This window comes from Tasmannia lanceolata, unplaced genomic scaffold (genome assembly GCF_043159265.1).
Source record: "Tasmannia lanceolata isolate RefF3 unplaced genomic scaffold, GAP_Taslan_0.1 ptg000008l, whole genome shotgun sequence".
Classification (NCBI taxonomy): Eukaryota; Viridiplantae; Streptophyta; class Magnoliopsida; order Canellales; family Winteraceae; genus Tasmannia; species Tasmannia lanceolata.
Genome location: NW_027518685.1, coordinates 9,297,105 through 9,314,790, shown reverse-complemented (window position 1 = coordinate 9,314,790; position 17,686 = coordinate 9,297,105). Strand labels below are relative to the sequence as shown.

General features: G+C 38.8%; 3 protein-coding genes across 5 annotated transcripts in view; 1 reads left to right on the top strand and 2 right to left on the bottom strand.

The window, feature by feature from the left end:
- The window catches only part of AIR9 (Outer arm dynein light chain 1 protein), a 34,814-nt gene extending 29,435 nt beyond the window's left edge, over positions 1 to 5,379 (top strand). For both annotated transcript variants that reach the window (XM_077387732.1, XM_077387733.1), the window contains exons 33-38: positions 136 to 291; positions 794 to 925; positions 1,443 to 1,501; positions 3,138 to 3,170; positions 3,433 to 3,564; positions 4,839 to 5,379. In XM_077387732.1, coding sequence (XP_077243847.1) covers positions 136 to 291; positions 794 to 925; positions 1,443 to 1,501; positions 3,138 to 3,170; positions 3,433 to 3,564; positions 4,839 to 5,015 — 689 coding nt within the window. In that variant the 3' untranslated portion in view covers positions 5,016 to 5,379. The remainder of the gene's footprint in view (positions 1 to 135; positions 292 to 793; positions 926 to 1,442; positions 1,502 to 3,137; positions 3,171 to 3,432; positions 3,565 to 4,838) is intronic.
- A 448-nt stretch (positions 5,380 to 5,827) lies between these two features.
- LOC143882676 (cationic amino acid transporter 1-like) lies at positions 5,828 to 10,587 on the bottom strand. Its single transcript, XM_077386132.1, has 4 exons — positions 10,292 to 10,587; positions 9,481 to 9,900; positions 7,398 to 7,837; positions 5,828 to 6,919 (listed from the first exon to the last, which is right to left on the bottom strand). Exons 2-4 carry the CDS (start codon positions 9,893 to 9,895, stop codon positions 5,972 to 5,974), a joined length of 1,803 nt encoding a protein of 600 aa, XP_077242247.1. The 5' UTR covers positions 9,896 to 9,900; positions 10,292 to 10,587; the 3' UTR covers positions 5,828 to 5,971.
- A 3,260-nt stretch (positions 10,588 to 13,847) lies between these two features.
- On the bottom strand, positions 13,848 to 17,325 carry LOC143882675 (cationic amino acid transporter 1-like). Of its 2 annotated transcripts, none has more exons than XM_077386129.1 (3): positions 17,227 to 17,325; positions 15,885 to 16,390; positions 13,848 to 15,422 (listed from the first exon to the last, which is right to left on the bottom strand). In XM_077386129.1, exons 2-3 carry the CDS (start codon positions 16,315 to 16,317, stop codon positions 13,996 to 13,998), a joined length of 1,860 nt encoding a protein of 619 aa, XP_077242244.1. In that variant the 5' UTR covers positions 16,318 to 16,390; positions 17,227 to 17,325; the 3' UTR covers positions 13,848 to 13,995. The 2 variants fall into 2 exon arrangements, with proteins under 2 accessions (XP_077242244.1, XP_077242245.1); XM_077386130.1 differs by lacking the exon at positions 17,227 to 17,325 and adding an exon at positions 16,958 to 17,065.
- Positions 17,326 to 17,686: the final 361 nt, after the last annotated feature.

Below are 17,686 nucleotides of genomic sequence, written 5' to 3'. Positions count from 1 at the left end.
ACATGATTTTTTGATTGTCTATGAGTGTCTCCCAAAGTTAACTCGGGATGTTCGGAATGTAAGCTGCCAATATGGTTGATAACATGATGCATCATATCTTTTAACTCTATGATTCAAGTTATTGTTTTTTCTCAGGGATTCCGAAGATAGATAAGCTGGAAATTGAGGGCAGGGGTTTTCACACGAATTTATATGCTGTTCGTGGCATTTATAGTGGAGGCAAGGAAGGCAAAAGCAGAATTCAGTGGCTTAGAGCGATGGTTGGGAGTCCTGATCTTATCTCTATACCTGGTATGCTAAGTGTTTGGATGGATATGTTGATTGACTTTTTACATGGTACCTGAATGATTGCACTCTAATCTGGAACCAGCTTTGCTGTGTTTATTCAGTGGAAAACATTATTCTTCAGTGTTTTCTACTTTCTACCCCATTTCATTCATCACATTCTCTTTTTTGGTTATAAAGAGTCTGCTGTCTTTCTTTGTTGGAAAGTCCCCCTTTTCCTTTACTTTGTGCATTCTTTGAATATAAAGATTTCTTTTATTTTACACTGATATCTCTAAAAGCAAGTATTTTCTGTGCCCTTTTTTACTTGCACTTCCTTTTTATCAGTATCTTTTTCATGGCTGAATTTGGATGATTCTACCAACTTACATGAAAAGTGTCCATTTCACATGGATGATTCATGTGATTTCACTTAGTGTAGGTCTTCTCAGTTTTTTCATCGATGGGTTTTGTCACGGCTGTTCCTTTTTCACTTGTTTGACCCCCAGGAAATGATTTGTTGTTGCAGGTGAGACAGGGCGGATGTACGAAGCTAATGTTGACGATGTAGGGTACAGGCTGGTGGCAATCTATACTCCAGTAAGAGAGGATGGTGTTGAGGGGCAGCCTGTTTCTGCTTCAACGGAACCAATTGCTGTTGGTAAGAGTTGCATATGTACTTTGATTACAGGGTCTGTCTTTGTAGAGGCCAAACATATCCCTGAGTTTCTATAATTTATTATGATACTTTGTCTGTTCTTCACTTCTTGCCCTACTATTTGGTGATTGAGTGTCACGTCAATTATTTAGATTTTTCTGTTGCTGTTTGTATCACCAACTGTCTTGACCTCATTAATCAAGTCCCTATACCCAATTACTGTATCAATTATTATTACTTACGGAGTTTCACATAAACCCAGGATTTGCTAGCATCCATCGCGGAAGGCATTTTGCGGATGGCCTGTTGCATGCGAGAGCAGCCACCTCGTAAATGAAGACAAAATCTTCTGAAAAGTGAGCTTAGGTGGCTGCTCTCGCATGCAATAGGTCATCCGCGAAATGCCTTTTCCGATGGATGCTAGCAAATCCCCATAAACCCTCCTATGTATTTATAATATCTACATGTATCCTTCTGTTTTGTTTGCGTTTATTTGAGTGGGCCTGTTACCTGTTTGCAGAGCCTGATGTTCTTAAAGAAGTGAAGCAGAAGCTGGATCTTGGGGCTGTGAAGTTTGAGGTGATGCCCGCAGATTTGAATGTTTAAAATTTTTTTTTTTTATGAATTAGGACTGTTATGTGGATTTGATGAGAATTGCAAATAAGTTATAGTAACGCCAACCAAGCAATCGAGGTAACCCCAAATTGTTGGTGATGCTTGTCATTTTAAAAATGTTTTGTGGTAAAATTTCATTCTTGGGTACAATTATTTCCATATTTTGGAAGAGTTAAAATTTTTACTATTAAAATTGCATCTGTGAGAATATGCAACACAACTTTAAGGATGGAATTTTTACGTAGATGAACCTATAGTTTCTAGCATGTAAATGTATGGACTCCACATAAAAAAATTATACAGGAGGGCCTTTGTCATGTTTGTATGATGGAAGTTCAATTTGTCTAATGGGCAAGTACCGTGTTTTTAATTCTAAGAAACATTTTTCTTTGTTCTTTTATTTTCTTTGTATTGGAGAGAACTTGTCTTGCTTTAACTTGATCTTTGGATATCAAGGCAAGTTTTTTTTATCTAAAGAAAGGAAAAAAAATTGTCACTTATACAAATCAAGACAAAATATTTTTTTTGTTCTTTATTATTAACTATATTATTATTATTGCTACTATTATTATTTTAAAATAACCTCTATTGACCAAAGAAGTTCTTTCAGACATGTTTCTCTAGAGATCGAACTTACAAGTTGGTTTACTTGTTTTTTCTAAAAATCAACCTCTTGAACTAAGACACAGAATTCTGTTTTATGTGTTCTTTTTAAACAAGCAAACTATCTTGACTTGAGATAAAGAGAAGCTGTTTTATTTCTTCAAAAAATTAAGTTCAAGACAAGATGTCTTTGCTTTTAATAGTGTTGTTAGCGTAAAACTGTCATTTGTCCACCAAACAAAACTAGCTCTCATTTTATCAACATGACAGGATTTTCTTAGGTGGTGTCTATCCATGTAAAATGTCATAAACTATATATCTATCTACAAACTAATCCCTTGAATTACTATTCCTTAAATTAAATTTGAAAAATAGTAGGGCCTTATTATTATTATTATTTTTTATGTTTCTTCTTTGAAGTGAAGTATTCCAAGCAGTATCTATCCCTTGTACAGACAGGGGCTTCTTTGTTTCTGTTGAAAAATTACAGATTTATCCATTGATTAACTTCCTGAATTCTCATGACAAGATTGTGATTTTAAATTAAGTTCTAATGGCATGATTTTAAAGGGCATTGTCATAAATTAAATTTGATTCTCTGGCGTCTTGTTAACTTCAAATTCAAAGCATTTTCTGTTGGAAAATAACAAGCGCATTCCTTGATTTAACTGCCTTTAATTCTAATGACAAGATTCTAACTTTCATTTTCTTATGAGCTATGATCCTGCATTTGACTCACTAAATCATCACTGTGCAAGTCACTCCTTATACTTGATATGGCGGTGGTAAGACACGAGACACAGAATCTCCTACCACCTGCTATAATTTACACCATGGTGGGATACTTTGGGTCCCACTCTCATCACAGTGATTCATTTAGCCATGACTGTGCAAGAGAGACAGTTGATTATTTCCCATTTTCTATTGCCATAATATCAGGTGCTCTTTTTTTCGTTTTGTAGTTTAACATGCATTTTGTTGTGATTATTGAAACCAGGCATTGTGCGACAAGGACCGCTCACCAAAAAAGGTATCTGCCAATGTATACTACTTATCACACATATAATGTTCTTAGTTACTTGTACTTGGTGAAACAAAGAGAATACTCAAAGCATGGGTTTCAATGGGCCAGACCCGCATAATCGACCCAATTTTGACCTTGTAATTTGGCCGGATTCAGATTTCAGACTCTTTTTGGCAAAAGCTATGCTTGGATCCTGCGCCTTGATGTCCCCAAGTAGTTGATGTGTAAGAGAAATCATTTAGCATGTTGTTGTTCATCATTGTTGCAGGTTCATGGAGTGGGGACTCTTGAAAGAAGAATTCTCGAAGTTAACAGAAAGAGAATCAAGGTTGTGAAACCTGGTTCAAAGACTTCTTTTCCAGCTACTGAAATTCGTGGAAGTTATGCTCCTCCTTTTCATGTAAGTTTATGTTTCATATTATGCTACACTCCGGGGATTTTATTTTTTTTTGAAAATTGACAATTTCATTAGGGAAATGATTTCAACGCAAACATGTTTTGATACATGATGCTCATGTTTCTTGTCTTTTATATTTAAAGAGCTGTAAAAGGGTTTTTACGGTGCCCAAAAAGCACTTACGTGGCAATTAAATGCTAAAAGACAAGATACGTGAGCGCATGTATCAAAACATAGTTGTGCTGACATCATTACCCTTTCATTACTAATCAGGGTGGGGACAAGATGTCCCACACCAAGTGCAAATGTGGAAAGTAAAGCAATTACAGAATCTGCCACATTAATTAATTTTAATAAGCAGTTACCAACATGGTCTCCCTAAATACTCCTTCCTTTGCTAAGACAGCAATTAGCCCTTGAATCCACCAAGGACCCCTTGAAGCATTCGAAGCCCAACTAATTGCTACACTCTGGGAAATACAACTGGTTTTCTCAATGATAGTAATATTGGCTATATTACATAGATTCTTCTGGGATTGGTGAAGTGCCCATGTAGGATTGCAATACTTTAGGATTTGTTGCGAATTGTCTAAATTTCTTTAATCTATTTTTTGTTTCTGAATTCCACAATAAATTTGCAATTATAAATTATCACATATTTTGTGTTTTTTCTATCGTGATGGTAAGGTTTTTTTACATGAAAAGAAATAAAAAACAAAACATTGTATTTACTTAACCTACCAAAATTCACATTCTATAATCATATCTTGTAAAATAATTAAAATTAGCCCAATCCACGAGTCCTATTTATGAAGTTAGCTGAATCTGACACTCTTATCCATAGCCATGCATTTCAACATAGAATGTTGGTACAAGTTTGAGAGAATGAACACACTTGTTAGAGTTACCTAGATGCGCTCACCCTACAAATGTAACTGGTTTTGGCCAGAGGCTTATGAACCAGAGTACTGGAACTTTTTTTTGGACAGTTAAAGTTAGGAACTGCAAGTATAAGTTGGAAGTACTTGCATACTTGATTTAGATAATTAGTAAGTGATAATGAATCATAGGAAGTGCCTTGATTAGAGGGATTTATTCTAAGCGTGTCTCACCTTAAAAGCAGGTTAGGGTTAGGGTAGTGGCTTGTGAAGCCAAGAAACTGTATTTGGAAATCCGGTGTAACATTTTCATGATTTAGATAAAAGGAAACAATGGAAATTATTCAGAGGAGGTACTTTGAATTACATGAATCTGTTCTAAACATAGTGATTGTGCAGGTGGAGCTATTCCGAAATGAACAACATCGCTTCAAGATTGTAGTAGACAGTGAGAATGAAGTGGAGCTTATGGTGCAAACCCGGCATTTGCGAGACATTATAGTTCTCGTGATCAGAGGCCTTGCTCAGAGATTCAACAGCACCTCCCTCAACTCGCTCCTAAAGACAGAAACATAAAAACCCATGTAGAAAAGAAAGGACAATAGATACAGCCAGTAAAACTTTGAGGTACATGTGTGATTGTCGGAGTTCCTTATTTTTATTTACTTTTAACACACTGTAATTTGTAAATCTTTTACAGGGCATTTGTTGGTTAAAATATGTGTTTGTAATGTTATATATACTGTGGAGGGAAACCCATTTGTTTCTTTAGGTCCCGGAGTTCCCAATTCATTCCGTGTATATCAGTGTGTATCTGGTGATCATATTCAACGCCCAAAACCAGTTGGAAGGTGGTGGCAGTTTTACAGACAGTATCACAGTAACTATCTTGGACATAGCCTCTTGTTGCTTATGAGGGAACCATTAGAACTTTTGTGTATTTTATTTTCAATGGGCTGTTTGGATGGATGGAAACTTTTTTTCAAAGAATTTTCTCATGGAAAACTGAATTTCCCAGTGGAGAAATGATAGATGCAAGAACTTTTTTTTTTTTCCCATACTCGAAAATTTTCCCTGTTTTAAAGGAAATGATTTCTTCATGTGATTTTGATGGTTCATATGGTCAGGGCGATTGATCCGAATTAGGCTGACCCGTAGTAGTTTGTTGTTTGTCCAGTGTTGATCAGATGATTTTGATTGTTCTTGATGATCATACCCCTTACATTTAGTAGGCCTCATTTAATCTGAACGGCTCCGATGAGATGTCGATTTGAATTTAAGATGCTAGGTCTTGTTATCTATATCGAAGGGTCCACGTGATGAATGCCCCAGATCTCTTGCGGGTGGGCCCAATTATAGACCCTTCCCTAGGCTCTGTTAAGTATCAAAATATCGTCATTCTCATAAAATTAAATGAAATTTGAATAAGAATGACTGTCTTTTACACATCCAAGAAGCAAAAGCTAATCTATAATAATAACATGGAAAATCTAACCATTTCTTGATTTACATCCAGAGACCCCGTCATTACTTTACCATTCTTCAGTGATCTCCCCCTTGGGGGGCTCCGGTACCGGTGCAACTCCATCATCATCGCCCCTCTGTTCCTGCATTTCAACATCAGTCTCCTTTGCCGCATCATAAGACGCATGAAGCCCAAACAAGAAGTAATACGCTAGTATGATAACTGTCCATATTCCAAACCTTACAAATGACATCCCATCAATTGAACCCAGCAAGAAAACATTAACCCCAATTGACGCCGACGGCAGCCACGGCACAAAGGGCACACCCCAAAGCCTCGGCTTTCTTGCCTCCTTAACCATCACTCTCAATCCCAAAGTCCCCAAAAACCATAATGGCACAGGCATCACATACATCCACCCACTCTCACTCACCGCCCAATACACTGCCACCGCAACTGATGACCCCACAATCAAAGCCAAGAACCCTACAAGTTTATTCCGGTCGGAATCCGATGTCTCTCCGGCAATGTAGTATTGCCTCACGAGGAGTGCGATCGCTACGAGAGAGAATATGAAGAGAGTGGCAATGGAGAGTAGGTTTGAGAGAATGCTGAGCTCGGTGAAGAGGGCGAAAGCCGCGCTGGCGCAGACCATTACGATGGTGGCGTTGACCGGCGTTCCGGTCTTCTCGTTGACTTTGGCCAGCCATGGTGGGACCATGTGGGTCCGGGCAATGTGGGTCAGATACCGGGCCTGACCCACGGCTGCTGCTAATAGAACAGTGGTCATCCCTTTCAAAGCTCCAAAGGCCACAATATACTTGGCCCAATTCATACCGACAGCCTCAAAAGCTACTGAGAAAGGCGCATTTTCGTCTATGGTTTTGTATGGTTGCATAAGGCAGAGAGTGAGGGCGAGAAGACAGTAGACAGCCATTATAATTGACATAGATCCTACAAGCCCAATTGGAATGTCCCGGGCTGGATTCTCGGTCTCCTCGGCCATGGTCGATACCTGTTGAAGAATAAATGATTAAATAACATCATCTCTAAAAGCTCAGGCCGTGGATGTTTCAGATTGTGACAACCGATGGTGAGGGCGCCAACCGATTATTGGCACCAAATTAAATTCTTAATACATGAGTTGTAGGGAGGGACTCATGTCACAAAAAAACAAAGATTAAAGAAAGTGTTGCATTCAAAGCGGATTTAAAGATTACAAATTGACTTATCATGCTCCTGGCTATGAAACCAAAGAAATTGACATAATTTTTGGCCAATAATCGGTTGGGGCACTCACCTGTTGTTGCAATCTAAAATGAATAGGGCCTTAAGCTTTTGGAGTAATTGGTTGTCTCACATGTTCATAATATTAAAAATTCACGTGTACAACCAACCCAAAAAAAGAGGGGCCACAGTGAGGGGGATAAATGATTAAGTAAAACCAACTCTAATAGCTTAAGCTTTCGGAGTAATTGGTTGTTTCAAAATACCGCGTCGAATCCAATGTAAGCGAAGAAGAGCACCGCCGAGGCCTTGAAGATTCCGCGGGCCCCGTAGGGTGCGAAATCGGAGTAATTGGCGGTATTTGATTGGGTTAATCCAGTGATTATGATGAAGACGATGATGATGAGGTGAACGATTGTGGCGATGTAATTGAAGCGGGAAGAGCCTTTGGTGCTGAGAGCGGCGGCGATGCCGATTATAATAGTGATTAAGACCGCGATTGGGTCGATGTGGTTGTAGTTCGCAGCGAGGGATGGGACGATGATTCGCAACTTATCAGGGTTGAGGTTGAGGAGCGTTGCGAAGTAGGATGTCCATGAGCGTGCAACAGCGGCGTTGCTGACTATGTATTGGAAGACAATGTTGCCGGCGGCGATGAACGCAATGAAATCGCCGAGCTCCACCCTTACAAATGCAAATGATCCTTCTGTGCGTAAGTCATGAAAGATTAATTGATTAATAAATTAATTAATTAAGGGTATATTACAAAGAAATTGCTTTATATTTTTGAAATATCGGTTCACTGCTAGCGTATAGCTTTTTATGATGATGAAAAAGACGTAAAGGTCCTCTCTTTTTTCTCTATTTTTTCTATTTTTCTCATCTCTACCACCACCAGTTTGTTGCAACTTGGATGAAGGGGAAGAGGAAGAGGAAGAAGAAAAAGAAGAGGAAGGAAAGAGGAGGGAAAAAAAAAAGAATTAACGCATGAAAAAACAGGAGGCACCGAGAAAGTGAAAAGGAAGAGGAAGACAAAAAAGAGATTTGACACCGGGAAAAATAGAAGGCAACCGGAGAAGTGAAGAAGAATATGAAGAAATGGAAGATACCCTAAAAATGAAAAAGAGAGGAAGAAAGAAAAGTTGGGGTCGAGTCTCGAAAAGTTTGGGTAGAGTCCGGAATAGTTTGGGTCATTAAGAAAAGTCTGGGTCGAGTAGGATTTGGGGTCAAGTCGGGTAAAGTTCAGGATGTTTTGGGAAAAGTTAGGGTCAACCTGAACTTTTCCCAACTTGACCCTAGCTTTTCCTACTCACCTCAACTTTTCCCACTAGTCATTGAAAATTTTGATATGAGCAACTTTTAAAAGGTCCTTAATTACTAAACCAAACTGTTTTTTGATAATAATGCCCTCTAATATATTTAAAAGTCATGATTTTAGAATAGAAAAACACATTAATTTTCGGGAAATGATAAATGCAACCCTTTTCATCACTTGGGACACCCAACAGTGTACGTGGCTATCAAATTATTATTTTTGAACAGGTAACGATAACTTGATTAATATATAATGATTACATGGGAGGGATACGCGGGCTATCAAATTCGTTGAATGCTACTGAAGTGAAGTACATCAGCCCCTCTACAGTAATTGATACACTGCTGCTGGGTGTCCCAAATGGTGAAAAGGGGCGCGTTTATCATTTCCCTAATTTTCACATAGCCTTAATTATGATATTTTTCGAAGGGATTCGATAGCGTCCATCGCGGAAGGCATTTTACAGATGGTCGGTCGCAGGGGAGAGGAGCCACACAGGCTCACTTTTCAACAGATTTTGTCTTCACATACGTTGCTGTTCTCACCTGCAACAGACCATCTGTGAAATTCCACGATATGGAGCTAGCAGATCCCTTTTTCGAATGATTATAGATGCTAGAAAACTGTATTATTTTGACAAAAACTCACTTGTAATTTAGAATATGTTCTTTTGGGGCTTTCTTCAACAAGTCATTTTTTTAGAGGTGTTTAACTCTACGTTACAAGTTAATAACTTAAGAAATAATTGAATAAGATAAGAAAAGGATGAGAACAAAACTAGGAAACATTATGTAACCATGGACTTGGTGTGGCACTGGTAACGACGTCGATGACAAAAGCAAGCAGGGCAGCAACACCCGATTCTCACTTGACAATGATAGTAGGAGTTCGCTAGTTTTGTTTATCCTAATAACTTATGTAAAATGTGGCCATTAGCAATATTAATTATTAGAGCCCCAACTGTATATTATATCACTCTATATGAAAGCCATAACTCAGAGCTACACTAATCACACAAACCCCAGTATCCATACCTGCCACTGGAATTTCTACAGCAAATTCCGTGTAACAAAACACAGCAAGCATGGCAGAGATGCCAGAAACCGCATAGGAGAGAATGACGGCGGGACCAGCTTCTTCCCGGGCCTCGAGGCCCGTCAAGACGAATATTCGGGCGCCAATGACGGCCCCCACGCTGAACCATATGATGTCCCACCAATTGAGATTCTTCTTCATTGAATGCTGGCTCCTTGCTCGCATTTGGTTCAATTCAGTTTCATCGAGGGACCGAGTAAGAATGCGGTCCTTGAGCCGCGTAGGCGTCTCGCCCAATGCCTTGGTGTAATTCTCCCAGCTTTTGAATGATTCTTCCGGGAATAAATTGTTTTTTACATGTCCCATGCATCCTTTCCTCTTTACAGCCCCACCATCTTCTGTTCTTTCTCCCATTGCCTCTACATAAAAAAGATGTGCAACATGTGATACACTGAAGGAATGGTGTATTGGCTACATGTTAAGATGTAATTATTTTATTAACTGGTAGGGGTAAGAAAGGCAAGAGAGACTGAGCCAAGATCAATAATAAATTTTTATAAAGAAAAAACTATGAGATCACACAATTCAATCCAAATTGCTTACGATTTTAAAAAAAAAGATGTTCATCCAAATTGCTTACAATTAAAAAAAAAAAAGATGTTCCAAACCAAATCACAAAGGTTATCCCAGCCCTTCCCCTTGAGAAAGAGAGAAGCCCATAATCAACTAACAAGAAAATCTTCTCAAAATCCGTAAGGAACATAACAAACAAAATCTTATCTAAACCCAAAACAAACGAGAAAAGCTTACCTTATTTGATTGGTGTGGATAGATCTCGTGCAGGCAATCCTGAACAAAGGAGAGAGATCTTTAAACAGCAGCAGAACCCAGATCTATCTCTCTCTCTCTCTCTCTCTCTCTCTCGCTCTCTAAGATTTTATTACTTAGAATGGCAGAGATGACACATAGAAAGATAGAGAGAGTCGTCCAAGGAGAAGGATTTTGTCTTCATGTGATCTGAAATTCCATATTTTAAGGATGGGATTCTAACTTTTAAGAGAGAGATAGAGCTAAGTGTTAAGATGAGGTGGGATTCTAGGAGAAAAGAGAGAGAGAGATGGGATTCTCCAGCGTTTGAGGGTGTTAGTTTAAAAAGATAGGATTCTAGTTAAGAGAGTGAGGTAGCTAAGTTACATAAAATGGGATTTGAGTGATCAGAACCGTTCATTTGTTCATCCCCAATCCCCACTTTCGATATACCTTGCCACAGAAAAACTTTTCATTCAGAGGGATAGGGAACGGTTTGTAGTGGTGTTGTAGCTTCACAAGATATCACTACCGTTTTTCATAGAAAATGAAAATTCCAAGTTTAGGCTGATTCATTTTTCATGGAAAATTTGCAACCACTTTGAATCCCTTGCAGCCAAAAAAAAAAAAAACACAACATCAATCACCCAATTGTAACGTAAAAAGATGGGGTCAAAGTTACTAAAAACACTCCTCTAATCTGACTTAAGCCAAATGAGTTTTTTTTTATTGTGATGAATTCTTTAATCAGTAGGATACGAATCACAATGTATATGGAATTCACATAAATAGTTATCTCATAACAAGAAGGATGAGAACAAATGTTGCCTTTTCTTAGGGACCCACAAATATGTGACACTATTCTAGTTGCTTTAATAAGTTTGATCTTGACAATGACTGACCGACTAGTTGGACTATTATTTTAACATCCATCTGGCCTTTTGTTGGGAGAGAGCCCAAATCCTAGGGGTATCATCCCTCTAACTAATACTCTACAACATCAACATTTGAATTCTTCATCTATACGGATTACTCATCAAATGGTTAGGATCACCTCATCACATTACATTGACCATTTCAAAATGATAGAAAATGACATAGTTGCCTAGGGTCATTTCTCTGCTCCGTTTGGTTGCTGGGTTTTTTTTTTCCTATGATTTATCTAGGAGAATATTTAGTGGCCACATCAGCTTTTTCTTGATGACATCAGCAAAATCTTGTCTTGAAAATGGTGGTCTCTCTTTCTCTCTCCACCCTCTCTCTCCACTCATCATAATATCTTTCTCTAATTAATGCTTGTCCCCTTCTTTGTCTCCTACCTTTACCCTTATAAATCCCAGGAAAAGAAAAAAACCCGGCATGGGTTTGTTAGTTTTGGATTTTGAGTCCAAAACCGATGATTGGACCTGAAATGACGTTAGATTTTTAGAACTGATTATGATTCCAAAACTGATTATTGATTGGACTCGTTTAATTTTAAGACCAATAATCAGTTTTGAACTCACAATCAGTTCTCAAAATCCAAAATGAACCTGGTATTTTGGATTTTGGGAATCGATTGTGAGCCCAAAACTGACTGTTAGACTTAAAATTAAACCCATTTTTATAATCAGTTTTGATTCAAATTGATTCCCAAAATTACATCAAAATTTTGATTCCAATAATCAGTTCCGAAAATCCAAAACAAACATGTTTAAATAATACAGAAGAAGAGAAAATAGATCTGACAGTATCTCCCTCATATACATTAAGTGCCAACGTTCTATGGTTAGACCTGTTAGCTTTTAGTCCCAATTTCAATGTGAAATCTCATAAACCAAAGTAGAGACTGATTCTTTCAACCAAGTGGGATCGTTGCCTAACACCTTTTGACCCCACAATCTTACCCCGGGCTCTAGGCATGTACTTTAGGTCAATTTTCAAGAAGCTGGATTCTCTCTAGTTACACAAAAAGTGCCGTTGAGAGAGAATTTCCTCCACCATAGGTGCCCATACTAATGTATCATGGGTTTTGCTAATGGGCACTTGTTAAGGAGCATTTAAATGTTCATGAGTCTCAAAATATGTGTTAAAAGTCTCAAAACAAGCATAAATGATAAATTGATGTTTTCAAGAGCAATAAAATGCTCCTGTAAGATCATTGGCAAAACCCATATATCATATTATGTTCTAGCGAGGAATCTTATGCGCCATGATTTGGGTCATACTTGACATTTGCTAGGCCGTAGTCTTTAGATTCACGGTGAATCAAAACAATGATCCTAAGAATTAATGTTGTGAAGTGGGTCCTTTGAGGCGACTAAATGTATGGTGGCAGTTATAATTTGGACTTGGTTGGGTGGTAGAAAATTAGAAATACATGATCGACCAGAGTTTTGTTTTTCTCTTTTGACGAGTGAGGCAATAAGTTTATCTAGGTTGCGGTGACTTTGTCCACTACGGAAGCAGAATATATAATAGCTTATTGTGACATTTCATTGGAGTAAAAATGGACTTGGTTGTCCGGGTGTCAATGGAACTAGACAATCCGATGGACTATCCGAATCCAAAGTTAAATGGACAGCACCTAGGCACACTACTAGGATCATGTAAATATTTCGGATCCCAATCATTGGATCCGAAAAAATTACCTATCACATCCAGACAATCCAATTTTTATAATTTTGTATTATTTCAAGGGTGTTTTAGTAAAAATGAGCCATATCCATTTTTCATGCGATTTCTATTTTTTAGTATTTTGTCATTCATCTGTCTCAAGTCTTGAGTTATCATCTTCTCTCCTTCTCCAACCATATAAGTCCCTATTTCATTTTGTGGTTGCCGCAGCTCACCCTCTTTTGAGAATTTTAACTCTCTACAATGTAAGTAGGACTACTTAGACACTCCGACGGACGGTCTAATTTGATATGGATGATGACCAAGACATGGGAAGTAGGATCCAAAGAACACTCCGAATCCGATCCAACCGATATGGGATTTGAATGGATCGTGACCGAGACAAAGGTGGATCAAATCCGAAGTGGTCTGTTGACACCCCTACTTGGTTGGGTTTGTTGATTTGGACATTGTACAGAGCTAGAAATACATGATCGACCACGAGTTTTGTTCTCTTTTGACGAGTAATGCAATAAGTTTGGTAGCTAAGTTGCAGAGACTTTGTCCACTACCGAAGTAGAATATATAATAGCGTGTGCATTGCATTGGAGTAAAAATTCATTTTTTTTTTCAATGCACAAACTATTTATGTAGCTTCCATTGAAGATGAACAAATCTCATTCTTGAAGAATCACACTCATAACAATTTAACAAATAAGTAGACGAAGCCGATTCTGAGAGAGAAGTTTGTTTAGTACAATGTCTTGCTATTACTTGATATATATGCAGGGAAAATGGAAAGTAATATTTTCATGAAAACTTTTTTATTTCTTTATTTTACTGTATCATATTCTCTCTAGTTAGGTTAACATCAACTTTTTGGAATTTTAAATTCTAAGGTTTGGTTCCACCTCTTTCAACTAATCTGAGAAATTCCACCCCCTTAGGTTTAAAGATGTAAACATCTCAAATGCTTTGGCACTAAAGCAGGTTCTTTTATTTTCATTGATCCTTCATTTGTACACACACACATCCAAATAAAACACCATAACAAAGCTGTCCAAACAAATCTACTTTACTTACAGACCATAACCCACATTAATTCTCTAACTCTATATATCACCAGTAGAAACCTTACTAGCTTTTTCATCACCCTCCACGCCGGATTCCGGTGCAGACGTGCCATTCCCCTCCTCCATTGTCTTCCACTTCGCCGGATTTCCCGCCTTCATCTCTTCTGCCTCCTTGGCTATATCATAAGACGCATGAAGACCCATGAAGAAATAGTACAGCAGCAACAACGCAGTCCACACTCCAAACCTCATAAAAGATTTGGCATCAATCGAACCAAGCAAAAATATGTTAATAGCAATTGAAGCAGAAGGGAACCATGGAACCAAGGGTACTCCCCACAACTTTGGGTCTCTCGCTTGAGGAACAAATAGTTTTAGAGCCAAAGTAGAAAGAAACCATACGGGAACAGTGACCACATACAGAACCCAACCCTCCTCGCTCACGGCCCAAAAAATTGCGGTCGCTATTGATGAACCGAGTATAAGCACAATGCACGCAATCAGCCTATTCCGGTGGGATTCCGACGTGACGCCAGAAACATAGTATCGTCGGACGAGGAGTGCAACGGCCACGAGCATGAAGATAAATAGGGTTGAGATAGAGAGGAGATCTGATAAAATTCCGAGTTTAGTGAAGAAGGCGATAACCGCGGTGGCAACGAGCATAACTACGGTGGCGTTGATCGGAGTGCCGGTTTTGCCATGAACTTGGGCCAACCATGGTGGGACCATGTGGGTCCGAGCAATGTGGGTCAGATATCTAGCCTGACCCACGGCGCCCACTAGTAGGACCGTGGTCATTCCTTTTAAGGCTCCGAATGCGACAACGTACTTGGCCCAATCCATTCCCACAGCTTCGAATGCGACCGAGAAGGGAGCATTGGGGTCTATCTGAGCGTAGGGTTGCATTAAGCAGAGGGTAACAGCGAGAATGCAATAAGCTAAGGTTGTGATGGTCATGGCCCCGACGAGTCCGATGGGTATGTCTCGGGCCGGGTTTTTGGTCTCTTCAGCCATGGTGGAGACGGCATCGAAGCCCACGTAGGCGAAGAAGAGAACGGCCGAGGATTTGAAGATGCCGCGGACTCCGAAAGGAGTAAAATTGGAATAGTTTTTGACGTCGGCTTTGGTGAGGCCAGCGATGATGATGAAGACAATGATGACGAGGTGGATGATGGATGCGATGTAGTTGAACCGAGATGTGCCTTTGGTGCTGACGACGGCGAATATGCAGATTAGGGTTATGACGACTACTGCGATTGGGTCGAGGTGGTTGTAGTCCTCGGGGAGGCTGTGGGCGATTATTCGGAAGTCTTCGGGTTTGTGGTTGAGTAGGGTGGCGAAGTAGGACGTCCATGCACGAGCCACGGCGGCGCCGCCAATTACGTACTCTAGGAGGATATTTCCGGCGGCGATGTAGGCGACGAAATCGCCGAGTTCCACTCGGAGATATGCAAATGAACCACCTATGTCATCAGAGAAATATTGTCAATTTTTCGGGTATATAATATAACCCAATTATGCTCTAATATAAGCCCAATAAGATAATGGACCCGTGTAGTAGTGGGCCTACACGTGCTTAGAGTCCATTAACCCGTCAATAACCCTAGTGAAAATGCACAATCCAATTTTAGCTTATATATAAAATAGGGGTTTTATCTTGTAAAATCCAGAATTACAAAATCCTTGTATCCAAACACTGACCATAAGCTATAACCGGATCGAACATTTTCAAGATCATAAAATCCAAGATTTGGCTTATAAAAACCAGGTTTTAGCTTATAAAATCGAGAGTATAACCTGTAAAATCCCGGCTAAAATTAGATATTGCATAATTTTAAATTACTAAAGGGGGAAATATTTTGCAGATTTTAAAAGCAGATTTTCAGCAAAAATCCCTTTCCTTATCTTCTCATCTTATTTATTACCTGCAACTGGGATTTCAACAGCAAATTCAGTGTAGCAGAAGACAGACAACATGGCAGAGATACCAGACACAACGTAAGAGAGAACAACAGCTGGGCCCGATTCTTGACTAGCCTCTTGCCCGGTAAGGACAAATATACCGGCACCGATAACTGCTCCGATACCGAACCAGATGAGGTCCCACCATGACAGATTCCTCTTCATCTCGTGCTGGCTCCTGGCCCTGACCTCGTTCAACTCAGTATCATCCAAAGACCGAGTCACCACTCGGTCCTGGAACCGAGTCAGGGTCTGACCCAGTGCCTTACGGTAATTCGTCCAGTTCTTGAACGATTCCTCAGGGAGGAAAGCCTCTTTGCTGCATGAACAGCCTCGCCTTTTTACGACGCTGTTAACAGGAACATCGTTGTTGCCTCCTTCGCTGTTGATTCCCATTTTGCCTCTTAAATTGAGAACTTCAGAATCAATAAATTAAGAATTTTGATTCTGTTGTTTCCCTTCCGATGGCCTGTTAGGAAAAAAAATATAATATGAATAAGTTAACTCAAATGAGAAAAACAGAGAAGAGATTTGAAGGGAAAAAGAAAAATTGATCTTTTTTTTTTTTTTTTCTGTTTGCATTAATTTTTGCGGAAATTAAGAAGCAAGAGACTGCAGAAATGGCAATAGATCAATGAAAATCTACAATAATAGAAATTTACAGGTAATTTAACTAACTTTCATCTAGGTAATTAAAAAATAAGCAATTTGATAAAAAGTATCAATTTTCAAAGGTTTCTAAGATTAGATGAAAAGAATATTGGAAGATTCAAAAGAAAATTCGATTTTGTTTATCATAATATCAGGGAAAAGGCCTTGAAAAAAAACTTTCATTAATGGAAATGGAAAAAATAAAATAAAAATAGGGCAAATAACTTCACCAAAAATATCCAATGATATGCCTGAAAAAGCTTCAACGATTAGAAAAGCCGTGATTTCCAAATCTCAAGATGAAAAAAAAAAAAAAAAAAAAAAACCCTGATTCATGTTTTTTATGAGTAATCAATGAAAAAGGTCTATTAAATAACACAAGTACCTTTTTTCACAGAGCGGCTAAGCTACTAAAATACAAAAGCTCTTAGACAAGGATTCGATAAAAACATCTCAAAAATACTTCCAAATCCGTTGAAAACCAGAAATTTTCTCGAGAATTCCTTCAGTCACGAAACTGAGAGTCCGAGATGTGGAAAGCTAAAAGTTATCGATTTTACTAATAAAAAACAAAGAAGGAGACAAGAATATTCTGTATTTTATTCTAAAATTCATAAAAAATAAAATAAAAAGGAATCTGAGATTCGTCCTTACAACAGAGTTTACCCGTGCGTCGGACGGGAATGAAAACTGCTCGTGTGGGAAACAAAACGGGATATTTAAAGGCGGTGGAACTGTCACCGGCAGTTCGGGTTGCACCGGAGAATACTCCGACACGTGTCGGTAGTTTTCCTATTCAGATTCAATGTACCGGTGTCATTGGTTAAAAATGGTAATAAAATTGGTTTTTGGAAATTCCAGTTGTAAGTCGCCTTTGACCGTACGAATGGGTCCCAGTATTTAAGTGATCCGACGGCTAAGATTAGTTGAAAACAGCTGGCGGCAGATGCCACATTGTTGGAAATTTGGAATTGAGGGTTGTTGTAATTGGTTACGTTTGGCATGTATTGTGTGGACCAGCTTGCCTGTAATTTTAAGAGGAAATGATTTTTTTCACCCCGCATCAGGATAAAGCGCTCCCTTCTTTGACGTCAAATTACATTAAAAGGGGGCG